Source organism: Malus domestica, chromosome 03 (genome assembly GCF_042453785.1).
Source record: "Malus domestica chromosome 03, GDT2T_hap1".
NCBI lineage: Eukaryota > Viridiplantae > Streptophyta > Magnoliopsida > Rosales > Rosaceae > Malus > Malus domestica.
Genome location: NC_091663.1, coordinates 33,465,999 through 33,478,913, shown reverse-complemented (window position 1 = coordinate 33,478,913; position 12,915 = coordinate 33,465,999). Strand labels below are relative to the sequence as shown.

Below are 12,915 nucleotides of genomic sequence, written 5' to 3'. Positions count from 1 at the left end.
TTAACTCTGTCAGAGCACTTTGAAAAAGTGGTCTGTGGTATCTGGCTCTCGAGATTCGGAGAACGATGCCTCTTCGATTTTTGAGAAAGCAATCATGCTGGGGGTCTGGTTCTCGAGATTCGGAGAGCAGTGTCTCTTCGATTTTTGAGGAAGTAATCATGTTGGGAGTCTGGCTCTCGAGATTCGGAGGGCGGTGCCTCTTCGATTTTGGAGCAAGCAATCCTGTTGGGAGTGTTGTCTCGAATGTGAGTAAAGGTTGGGCATGTTTGCTAGTCTACCTTGCCCCGAAGCACAAAGGTTGACACACAGGGACTTTCCAATTATCTAGCAATGGTACTGTTCCTTTACCCTCTCTTCGCTTTTGAGAAAGTAGTCATGTTGAGAGTCTGGCTCTCGAGATTCGGAGGACGGTGCCTCTTCGATTTTGGAGCAACAATCTTGTTGGGAGTGTTTTCTCGAATGTGAGTAAAGGTTGGGCATGTTTGCTAGTCTACCTTGCCACGAAGCACAGAGGTTGACACACAGGAACTTTCCAATTATCTAGCAATGGTACTGTTCCTTTACCCTTGTGGGTAATAATATGGTAGCTAGACCTTCAAAATTTATGTGTCTAAACTTTGTTAGTGCTGTTTCTTTGCTATTCTTTTACCTTTCTTGGTCAGAGCGATGTAGTAGGAGCTGCAAGCTTCACGTGCTCAACTTTGGCAGAGAACTTTGGCAAAGTTATCTGTGGTACCCATGAGCTATTGTTGCGTGTGGGAAGTGGGTGATTGAACAGTAAGATTCATGTGCTTTCTACTTCACCAGAAGTCTTCGACAGAATGCCCATAATTTCTGCAAAGCTGAGTGTGCGTGTGACAGGTGCTGACAAGGCTAGAATAGTAGGTGCCTCTTCGATTTCTGAGATCGGCCCTCGTGGTCTCTGAGCAGCCCAGCTTTTGAGAAAGCGAGCGCCTCTTCGATTGGTTCGGAGAACGATGCCTTATCGATTTTTGAGAAAGCAATCATGCTGGGGGTCTGGCTCTCGAAGATTCGGGGAGCAGTATCTCTTCGATTTTTGAGAAAGTAATCATGTTGGGAGTCTGGCTCTCGAGATTCGGAGGGCAGTGCCTCTTCGATTTTGGAGCAAGCAATCTTGTTGGGAGTGTTTTCTCGAATGTGAGTAAAGGTTGGGCATGTTTGCTAGTCTACCTTGCCACGAAGCACAGAGGTTGACACACAGGGACTTTCCAATTATCCAGCAATGGTACTGTTCCTTTACCCTCTCTTCGATTTTTAAGAAAGTAGTCATGTTGGGAGTCTGGCTCTCGAGATTCGGAGGACGGTGCCTCTTCGATTTTGGAGCAAGCAATCTTATTGGGAGTGTTTTCTCGAATGTGAGTAAAGGTTGGGCATGTTTGCTAGTCTACCTTGCCACGAAGCACAGAGGTTGACACACAGGGACTTTCCAATTATCCAGCAGTGGTACTGTTCCTTTACCCTTGTGGGTAATAATATGGTAGCTAGACCTTCAAAATTTATGGGTCTAAACTTTGTTAGTGCTGTTTCTTTGCTATTCTTTTACCCTTCTTGGTCAGAGCGATGTAGTGGGAGCTGCAAGCTTCACGTGCTCAACTTTGGCAGAGAACTTTGGCAAAGTTATCTGTGGTACCCATGAGCTATTGTTGCGTGTGGGAAGTGGGTGATTGAACAGTAAGATTCATGTGTTTTCTACTTCCCCAAAAGTCTTCGACAGAATGCCCATAATTTTCGCAAAGCTGAGTGTGCGTGTGACAGGTGCTGACAAGGCTGGAAAAGTAGGTGCCTCTTCGATTTCTGAGATCGGCCCTCGTGGTCTCTGGGGAGCCCAGCTTTTGAGAAAGCGAGCGCCTCTTCGATTTCTGAGATCGGCCTTCGTGGTCTTTGAGCAGCCCAACTTTTGAGAAAGCAAACGCCTCTTCGATTTCTGAGATCAACCCTCGTGATCTCTAAGCAGCCCAGCTTTTGAGAAAGCAAACGCCTCTTCGATTTCTGAGCAGGCGCCTCTTCGATTTCTGAAGCTCCGTCGAGTGCAGATTTTTATAGGGGCTGGCATTAAGTTCCAAAGCACACTTGAATCTCCACCGGTAGAAGCTTCATTCTTGCACTTCTAAGATCTTGATTTGTCCGACCTCTTCTCTCTTCAACACCTTTGAAAATGTCTGGCCCCTCCGATCGTCGTTTTGACTTGAACCTTGTTGAAGAGGCAGCCCCGCCTTCTCCAGACAACATATGGCGCCCATCCTTCGTCTCCCCTACTGGTCCTCTTACCGTTGGGGATTCCGTGATGAAGAATGATATGACCGCTGCGGTGGTGGCCAGGAACCTTCTCACTCCCAAAGATAACAGACTACTTTCCAAACGGTCTGATGAGTTAGCTGTTAAGGATTCGCTGGCTCTCAGTGTTCAGTGTGCAGGTTCTGTGTCTAATATGGCCCAACGCCTATTTGCTCGAACCCGCCAAGTTGAATCATTGGCGGCTGAAGTGATGAGTCTCAAACAGGAGATTAGAGGGCTCAAGCATGAGAATAAACAGTTGCACCGGCTCGCACATGACTATGCTACAAACATGAAGAGGAAGCTTGACCAGATGAAGGAAACTGATGGTCAGGTTTTACTTGATCATCAGAGATTTGTGGGTTTGTTCCAAAGGCATTTATTGCCTTCGTCTTCTGGGGCTGTACCGCGTAATGAAGCTCCGAATGATCAACCTCTGATGCCTCCTCCTTCTAGGGTTCTGTCCAGTACTGAGGCTCCAAATGATCCCCCTCCGGTGCCTTCTCTTTCTGGGGCTCTACCGACTGCTGAGACTTCTCCTAAGCAACCTTTGTGAAGGCTCCATCTTGTGTGTTTATTTTGACTCATGTATATGTACATATTTGTAGCTTATCGGGGATATCAATAAATAAGCTTTCCTTCATTTCAACGTATTGTGTTAAATACACCAAAGCCTTCTTCGCTAAGTTCTTTGAATTTTCTTTTGTTGAAGCTTGTATGTTGAAGCTTTCTGAGTGGAGCATGTAGGTTGGGGTAGTGTTCCCTTAATTTCCCGAGTGAGGAAAACTTCTCGGTTGGAGACTTGGAAAATCAAAGTCACTGAGTGGGATCGGCTATATGAATCTTAGAACGCCATTGTGCTCGATCCTGAGTCATGTCCTTCGTTAGATCCAAGTACTCTAAGTCTTTTCTTAGAGTCTCTTCCAAAGTTTTCCTAGGTCTTCCTCTACCCCTTCGGCCCTGAACCTCTGTCCCGTAGTCACATCTTCGAACCGGAGCGTCAGTCGGCCTTCTTTGCACATGTCCAAATCACCGGAGCCGATTTTCTCTCATCTTTCCTACAATTTCGGCTACTCCTGATTAGACACAGAACACTGAACACTGAACACTGTGTCTAATCACAGGTTCTGTATCAGTGATAAAGCATGCTTGCTAGAAAATAAATAAATACGGAAGCAAAGAATTAATTGCTATGAAGAACAACAGAAGTCTAGCAAGTCAAACACTCCAAAGGGAGAGAAGCTTATTACTCACAGAAGCTACTGGACAGTAAAATAAAGGTCGTACCCAGTGCACAAGGCTCCCGCTTTACGCAGGGTCTGGGAGAGGTGAATGTCGGCTAGCCTTACCCCCATTTATGGATAATTTCCTAGCAATGCAGCTGCAAAATATGATCCACCAAACACAATATTATCGCGATTACTTAACGTGTGTCTGAATTTTACTTTACGAACGATAATAAGGGCGAGTTAGTATCAAACAGCAGATTTTGACACAAGGAACTATTTAAGTGGTATTGTATGAGTTAAAATTCAGATTTTTTTCCTGTGTACTTCTTGATTGGTATTGGTCCTATTGGATGAATATTTCATTCTTTCTAGAATCAGGAGTTTTTTCCTATATTTTCTTACACATGGATGCAGTGCAATTTTCACTTGACAGAAGATGTATTGACTATTGAGTAATGAACTTGGCTTGGAGACAACTAGGTCAATGTCTAAAATTATGAGTTTCAAGCTGTACCAAAACATAAAATGACTAACAAAGTTTTGAGTTAGTGTCAATACATACAGCTTGGAATAAATTATTCAGGTTATCTTGCCTTATGCTAAATGACACCAATAAACAAGATACACAGCACGACTACAACCCATAATATAAACAATTAACCACAAAAGCTAGCATGGCTTCTGAATCCTGATACAGATGATTCGCACTACAAAGAAGGAAACTGTGAACCTCCGATTTACCTGAACTGCTTGACCAAAAGCACAAGACACTCCCAATAGTTCTTGAATCTGTTTGTTGGCATACGGGGTGGAACGCCTAGTGCCAATTAGGTGAAGCACAGGGAGGAAGAATGGAGAATAATTCTCCATGCATCACCGCTTTGCTTGACAACAGATTTCTCCAGAACAACATCCAAAGCCCATTCACCCTTTTGAGCTTTATTTGGGCTTCTAATCCAAGTTGTTGTATCTGGATAAATCCAAAATTATATTTGCTAAGGAAATCCGATGGTCACCTGTCCATTTTAGAGACATTAAGACTTTACTAGTAGAAGAGTTAGAAGAGTTATAAAAAAAGTTTCCAGCAGTTAACAACATGTCCGCCATCTAGTAAGTCAAAGAAAAAAACTGCTCCAATCTGATCAATGTATCATGAAAGGACTCTCTCTCAATTCAGGCGCCGCATTACTAATGCTTACAGCTAAAACGTCCAAAGCTCCAGTGTATCCGTCAAGGCCACCGCACTAATCCAAACTATTCCTCCAATTTTCTAGCAATAGTGTCCAACCAAATCACCAAAAAAAAAAGCATACCATACCCAACCCATGCAGTTCCACAAAGCTTTACTTGCCTCCTCAAAGTACAATGTTTTCAACTAATAAATTAATTACTATAAAAGGGACGAAAGTGCACAACTCAACTGCATTCTCGCACATTTCAGTAGCTTGAAGGAAGAACATCAAGCACAGGGAGTCAGATGTTTCGTCTGCACAGGAATGATGAAAAGAGCAATGCTCAGTGCAACCAATGAAGCATTTATCAATAAATAGTTTTAATGCGGAGACACAAGTAAACTTATTAGGAACACAATACGGGAAGGGGATGTCATACAAGTACAAACATTGTATTTGATTATGACACTAGCAACGGCCACATGCAAATGATTTTTTGAAATACGAATCTTCTTTTGACATGAAAATTTCAGTATCCCTCGGGCTCTTAGATACACACACACACACGCGTACGTTTTATTGTAACAAGATGATCTGCCATATTACTATGGTGGACTTTGTGCTGGTGGTGTTTCTCTTATCAAGCTATTGCGTTTTCAACTCCCTTTCCTTTCAGAACTTTTTCCTTCCTTTATCTTAGTGAAGCATAAGGATGCAAATTTCTAGTTATTACCTCACTCAGAATAAGGACCCCTCTCCTTGCATCCTGGCATGGCATGCCACATACTCACATACTCATAACTGACAAGATACATTCCGTCCCTCAGGGATATAACGAGTGCTACATCTGGACAAATTGAAAACCGAAAAAAGAAAAATAAAATAAAAAAGAAAAAAAAAAGACAGAAGGAGATATTACTAGCTGAAAATTTATTCATACATTTTCTTAGATCCTAGGTGAAAGGTTATGTCGAAAACTTATTTGCTCGAAAAAAATTATGGGTCAAAAGAAACAGGGAACCAGAACCAGAGTATGTAGAATAGTACCAGTTACAGCATATAGTGCACACAATGCATGAAGGTGGAGTGAACGATCCTGTAGACAATGAAAGGTTGTTTAGGAAGTACTACATCCAAATCAAATGTAATAGGTTTTGAAACTTGAAATAGATGAAAAACAACTACTGCTACTGATCATAATGGCTATTAAACTACTACACTCTATATAATAGTGCTAAGCAGGAGAGATATAATTCCATGACAGAGGAACTATAACCAACTATTGAACCTTGTGCCATGAGTCTAGCATTTCAAATTCAAATTATGCCTGTGAACGTGCTATCATCATACAGAAAGTTAATAAAGACGGACCAATGGCGTCATACATAAGCAGCACATCAACATCCTTCGTATTAAATTCCACCAAGTACCAAATATGGCCTTTCAATATCATGGAATAGTTACTTAGAAAAATCAAGGGCATACCAGGTGACGCATTGCGACAGCTGTCAAAGTTCCAAATCTGCCATTAATTCTCCCAACAATTTCATGAACCTGGCTTGTAAGTTTTTGATCTGCGGAATGCAAGATATGTAGTTTATGCCTCATAATCAAGATAAAACAAAGAAATGAAACGAATAAATAGATCCTAGCCTATCCTACACGCAACTAAGAGTACAAAAACCACTTGACAAAGCATCTTCAGGAGGGGGCATACACTCTGGAACATCTGTTCTTGTTGGCACCATTATCTTTTCAAATGATTCCTCACCATATCAAATCACACAGTGCAGTTACCCTCGTTGTCACTGGATTGAAGCCAACACGGAGCACCATTGAAGAAAGCTTATTTATATCTTACCAGTAATACCAGCTGCAGATCTAAAGTCCGCGGGAATAACAACAGCGCTGATACTCTTCCAATAGCCGCCGGCTGATGATCAAACCTCAATACTTCTCCCCTGAGTTATAATATAGAATATCGCTTTGTAAAAAAAAAAAAAAATGCTAAGTTCAGCATACATGGTTTATAACAGCAAGACAGTTGAAGTTATTAAACATTGAGGAGTTCATATTGAAAGAATAATCTAAAATATATTGATTGAGAATTCGAGATGAAGGTTTTGTGCATAACTATAAATATATAGATTAGTGATTGAGCAATCCACATTTTGCTACTTTAACGAAATCTTATAAAGAAAGAGTTGCCTGCGCGAAAATCAAAGATACACCTTTCCATGACGAAAGGTACAGATGTGGGAATCTAGTTGACATCCTAAACTTTACAATTAAGCTTGACAAGGAACTAAAGGCCTTAACAAGTCTCATGTGATGTATTGACATGGAGATATAGATAAGGTTCACAGCCCAGACCAGCTTTAGGTGTGTCAGCATCAGTTTAACAGCACCGGATAGGCCAAGAGTTGATCCAGCAGAATGACTTAACAATGAGTTGCATCTGATAGAAAAGAGAAATAAGTAATTATTGCAATAAGATCACTGCTAAGTATATGTCGTAATGAAAGACAAACATTAAACTCAAAATGTAATTCACATGCCTTTTAATTCCACCCGCAACCAATCTTGTGTGCATACCAAAGCCTCTCAAACGTCAGGATTCAGTGAGCTTCGACATTCATCAAGCACTCTACCACCAACGTTGAATGCCGATTCTGACGCATTCTGACGCAACATTGACATAGGAGTTCCCAGAACGTCACGTGCCATCATGGACAAAATAGGGTATCTTGGCGTGTAGACCTTCCACCAATTTAATTTCTTAAAATCACAACTGCGCGGAAAGACTGGTAACTCTAGATACTTGTCCAAGTCTGATATCATGTTTTGGATCTGAGAGGTCTCGTAGAGAAATTTATCAAATCCCTTCAATCGATCCCTACTATCAGTGCTAGTACTGGGTAAGCTGCTACCAGGCAAAGCTGGACCTTGATCTACCATTGTTGAGCATCGAAAAGTTCCTTGAGGCCATTGGAAACTTCCTTAATCCTATCCAGAGCAGTATTACCGTATATTTGAGAGTAGTAATACTCCACCAACTTCAATTTGAATTGGGGATCCAAGATTGCTGCTACTGCCAAAGCCAAACTGCACTTGCTGGAGTACTTAACAAACTTAGCTTTCATCTTTAGTGCCCTAGAGAAATTTGTCCGGGCTCTTGCACCATCAGTTAATTGGATGTGAACATGACAAATCTAACGAAAATATATGCTCGCAGTTGGACATTTATTGCCAGAAAAAACATTAGTGATTCCAACAGTTTCAGATAAACTGTAACAAACCTCGTACATTCCCATTCTGTGTCAGTTAAAGCTGATGTGTATGAAGGGTCATGCTCTTGCAGGAGAGAAAATGCACCCCCTGTACTCTAAGGCTGTTTCAAGCATTAGACATGTTGAATTCCATCGAACTGGGAAATCAAGAATTAATCTCCTCTGACTCTTTCGTAAGTCAATCATTCATTCAATACAATATACAGAGCAAATGAAGAAGTCAAAATATACAGAGAAAATATTACATCACTTTCTCTCTCTAAAATTCCTTTTCCCTTTTCCTTTTTTCTACACTTCTCAACTATTACAATGTAGTTAAGACATAAATATAAAAAAAATTCAAATTGGAGCACTCCAGTTAGATAGGTAAAAGAGGTTTAGTTGCTCAAATTCCAAAGAGGTTTAGTATTTACCAATGTAATGAATGAGCTCTCAAGATCAGGTAATGTGACTGCAAACTACTAAATTAATTGAAAAACGGGAAGCTGCAGAAAGCAAAAAAATAACCTTTACTGACGGAAAATTACCCAGAAACAGACGCTTTAGAGATCACAAATTGTTTGAAAATCGTCACAAAAAATGCTTTAATGACCAAATATCTGGAAAGTTTCTGCAGCTTTTCTATGGTTATTTTTCACTTTTTGAGCTTCTAAACCCCTCAATTCTCAATCTAGGTCAATTCCATCCCCCAAACCTATCTAAAAACATTATTTTCAACAATTTAAACATGTTCGCATCATCAAATTGTCTGGAAAAAAATCCAAAATTAGTCTAGGCAGTTAGATTGATTGACTGAAATATGAACTTAACATGCATTTTTATTCTTTCTTTGGCCAACAATAAATAAGCATCTGGAAATTTCCTGTAGGATTGCTCCAGGGAAGTAGTAGTTAGATAAATGTGTAACAATCAGGAGTTCATATTGTAAGAATCGAAACACTAAATTGATTAAGAACTTGGGATGAAGGTTTTGTACACACATAAAAATGTATAGATTATTGATTGAGCATCCAACATTTTGTCAAATTCAGCTTCTATTCAATCTCAACCATGATGAACCACATCTTACAAGGGAAGAATAGAATGCTCAAAAATCAAAGATATACCTTTCAATGACAAAAGAGGTCCCTCTAATTTACGTACAGGTATGGGAATCTAGTTGATATCCTAAATTAACAACTAAGCTTGACAAGGAACTACAAGCAATTAATGAGTCTCATGTGATGTATTGACATGGAGATATAGATAAGGTTCACTGCCCTGACCAGCTTTAGGTGTGTCGACATCATTTAGACAGCACAGGATAGGCCAAAAGCTGATCCATCAACCTTGCAGCAAATGTAGCAGATTCATACCAATAGAACTTTAACTCTACTCAACAAGAATTGGTCTGGCTGAAGGAATTGGTGTAGTAGAATGGCTTGACAATGAATTGGCATCTGAATCCTGATAGAAAAGAGAAATAAGTAAATATTGCAATAAGATCACTGCTAAGTATGCGTTATAACGAAAGACAAACGTAAAACTCAAGCTGTAATTCACGTGCCTTTTAATTCCACCTGCAACCAATCTTGTATGCACATCAAAGCCTCTCAAGTGTCAGGATTCAGTGAGCTTTGACATTCATCAAGCACTCTACCACCAACGTTGAATGCTGGTTCTGGTGCAACAGTTGACATAGGAGTTCCCATAAAGTCACTTGCCATCGTGGACAAAATAGGGTACCTTGGCGGGTGGACCTTCCACCAATTTAATATTTTAAAATCACAACAGTGCAGAAAGACTGGTTCCTCTAGATACTTGTCCATATCCGATATCATGTTTTGGCTCAGAGAGGTTTGTCAAATCCCTTCAATCGATCCCTACTATCAGTGCTGGTACTGGGTAAGCTGCTGCCACGCAAAGCTGAACCTTGATCAACCATTACTAAGCAAATTGAATAAGCATAAAAAAGGTTCTTGAGGCCATTGGAAACTTCCTTAATCCTATCCAGAGCAGTACTACCGTATATTTGAGAGTAGTAGTACTCCATCAACTTCATTTAGGATCGGCGAATCCAAGATCGCTGCTATTGCCAAAGCCAAACTGCAATTGCTCCAGTACTTGTCAAACTTAGCTTTCACCTTTAGTGCCATAGAACTAAGAAATTGTATGGGATTTTGCACCATTTAATTAATTGGATGTGAACATCACACTCGGGAAAATATATATACTTGCAGTTGGACATTTGTTGCCAGAGAAGACAGTAGTGATTTCAAATTTTCAAATCCCTAAAAACTGTGCCATTTTCTCCCTTTTCTATCATCTTGGCCACCTGAACGAGGATTGAATGGATGGATATCATCAAGAGCTGCGAATGAATCATTTGATGGCCCTTCAACTGACCTAGCGCCCCCTCTCAAACAAAACTGGAAAAGTTTCTTCACCGTTGGGTCCATGTCATCACTTGTCGAGGGATTGGGGTCCAAGACAAACTCTTCAACAGCAGCCTTACCTTCAAGCATATTCACAACTACAGACATAGTGGGTCTAAGCTTCGAAGTGGAATTACAACAGTGGAGAGCTACATTGATTGTAGCCAACATCTCTTCATTGTTGAATTCGGAGCTCAACTTTGGATCCACTAAGTTCATCAAATTCCCTTCCGATTTGAGAACATGCGCCTAGAAACATGAAAAGAACAAAAGCAAAATAACTTATGTATCTTAAAAAATAACGTAAACTTTCAACAAAGAAGATATAAACAAAAAAGAGCCTTCTAAACAACTTCAACAAAATCAAAATTAAAGTTCAATTAGAAAGTTACCCAATCAAGAATATAAAATCCTTCTGCATTTGTCTGCTGAGTTGAGTTCTTCCCACTGATAATCTCTAGTACAACAATTCCAAAGCTGTAGACATCTGCTTTGTCTGTGAGATGACCCCGAAGTGCATATTCTGGTGCCATGTATCCACTGCAAAATCATGAAATCATGACATCAATTCAATGGTTATAAACATATGCCGTAATATAACTATATTGGAAGGAGAAATATAAGAAGAGAAGTTAAAAAATGACTCACAAAGTTCCAGCAGCACGAGTGCTTATATGTGTTTTATCTTCGTCAGCAAGTTTGGCCAACCCAAAGTCCGAGATCTTCGGGTTAAGATGTCTATCAAGCAACACGTTCGTGGCCTTGATATCTCTATGGATAACCTTCAAGCTTGATTCCTCGTGAAGATAAGCCAAACCTTTTGCTATGCCAACACATATCCTATGCCTCGTTGGCCAATCCAACTTCAACTGACTTTCTTCTGCCCCTTCAGTTTATCAAGTTAATCAAAATTAGTCAGAATTTTGTGCATACAATCTTTTATACCATGTGCATGGACTAAAGGAAATGTAGGCGTACAAAAGTGATACTTACCAAACAAAGCATGAGAAACGCTATTGTTTTCCATGTACTCGTAGACAAGGTAGAGTTGATTTCCTTCAATACAACATCCATATAGGTTTACAAGATGAGGATGTTGCAAAGCAGAAATCATGCCTATCTCATTCACAAATTCCCGATTTCCTTGCTTTGACTTGGAAGAAAGCTGTTTAACAGCAATCAGGGTTCCATCTACAATAATGCCCTGTCTTTGACTAAGATAGTTAATACAAATCTCTTCACGCGAGAAATTAATCATAATTAGGATGGCAATTATTAATCAAATTAGAAAATAAATTATTTGTTTCAAAGATTACCTTATAAACAGTACCAAAACCACCTTCACCAATCTTATTGGCTTGGTCAAAGTTGGTTGTGGCATCTTTGAGTTGTGTAAAGGTAAACTTGCGAGTTTGTAGTTCCACACCTTTCAAATCTGCGTGACAAGTAAATCTCATTAGAAATTGTTGTGTCTAAGACAAATTTAAGAACAATATCATTGTTTTATCTTAAATCCCACTACTGTTTGAAGGCCTCTAGACCTTAACAACTACCTGGAGGTGTAATCATTAGCAGTAGCAGCATTGTGTGTGTAGGTACGTAAACAATTACTACTATCAACGTACATGGCTTGTATTATTTCCCTTTCCAGTTTTGGCATCTCATTTTCATGTATACTTAAACATAAACCTAGCTAGTTGTAAAACTGTGTTAGTAACATCATTTGACTAATCACCTAGAGACGAAAGCGAGCTGATGAATTGGTTACTCACCAACTACGATTCATTTAAAAAGACTAAGAGCTTGTTTTGATGAGCTTTTAAAAAGACTAAGAGCTTGTTTTTGGATTCCAAAAGCATTTAAAGTGCTTTATACAAGAATCATTAGTTATGTGCTTCTTCCAGGAAGAACTTTAAGTGTTTTTTCAAGATTTACTAGCATTTTTAGTTAGGATTGTTTCTAAAATATTTTCACCAAAAGTGTTTTTAGTCATTTTAAAAACACAAAGCGTTTCACGACTACGTGCCATCAAGGGTGAAGCCAAAAATTTTATGGCCGACTTTGTGAGTAGCTGCATCATTGAGTGTCATAGTATAAATTAGGGGTTTTTAGATTTTAAGGCTTCAATAAGATTGATTTTAGATTTTAACCTGAATGGTTTTCAAAATCTATTATAAGTCCTTATTTTAAAACTTACCATATTTAAGTAATTATAGCACATTTATTATTTATAAACTTACCATTCGAAATTCTTTATCCATCCATAATTAATGTATTTTTTTTGTTCCAATTATATTAATAGATAAAAATGTATTCAAAATTCAAATTCTTTTTTTTTTTTAAATTTCAACAACAAAACAAAAACAATTTACACATAACTTTCGGTACCTTATTTTATTCATAGGTACGGAAGTATCGGTACATAAGTTTTGATACGAATGTATCGGTAAATAACTTTAGGTACCTTATTTTACTCATTGGTACAAAAGTATTGGTACGTAAGTTTTGGTACAAA

The 12,915-nt window shown here is 39.3% G+C and overlaps 2 protein-coding genes across 2 annotated transcripts; both read right to left on the bottom strand.

Moving 5' to 3' along the window:
• Positions 1-4,733: 4,733 nt before the first annotated feature.
• On the bottom strand, positions 4,734-6,606 carry LOC114824050 (alpha,alpha-trehalose-phosphate synthase [UDP-forming] 1-like). The gene is made up of 4 exons (XM_070819361.1): positions 6,414-6,606; positions 6,182-6,270; positions 5,744-5,792; positions 4,734-5,010 (listed from the first exon to the last, which is right to left on the bottom strand). Exons 1-4 carry the CDS (start codon positions 6,442-6,444, stop codon positions 4,880-4,882), a joined length of 300 nt encoding a protein of 99 aa, XP_070675462.1. The 5' UTR covers positions 6,445-6,606; the 3' UTR covers positions 4,734-4,879.
• Positions 6,607-10,241: 3,635 nt separating this feature from the next.
• On the bottom strand, positions 10,242-11,958 carry LOC139194547 (probable LRR receptor-like serine/threonine-protein kinase At1g53420). The gene is made up of 5 exons (XM_070819360.1): positions 11,717-11,958; positions 11,394-11,604; positions 11,049-11,286; positions 10,793-10,940; positions 10,242-10,649 (listed from the first exon to the last, which is right to left on the bottom strand). Exons 1-5 carry the CDS (start codon positions 11,855-11,857, stop codon positions 10,257-10,259), a joined length of 1,131 nt encoding a protein of 376 aa, XP_070675461.1. The 5' UTR covers positions 11,858-11,958; the 3' UTR covers positions 10,242-10,256.
• Positions 11,959-12,915: the final 957 nt, after the last annotated feature.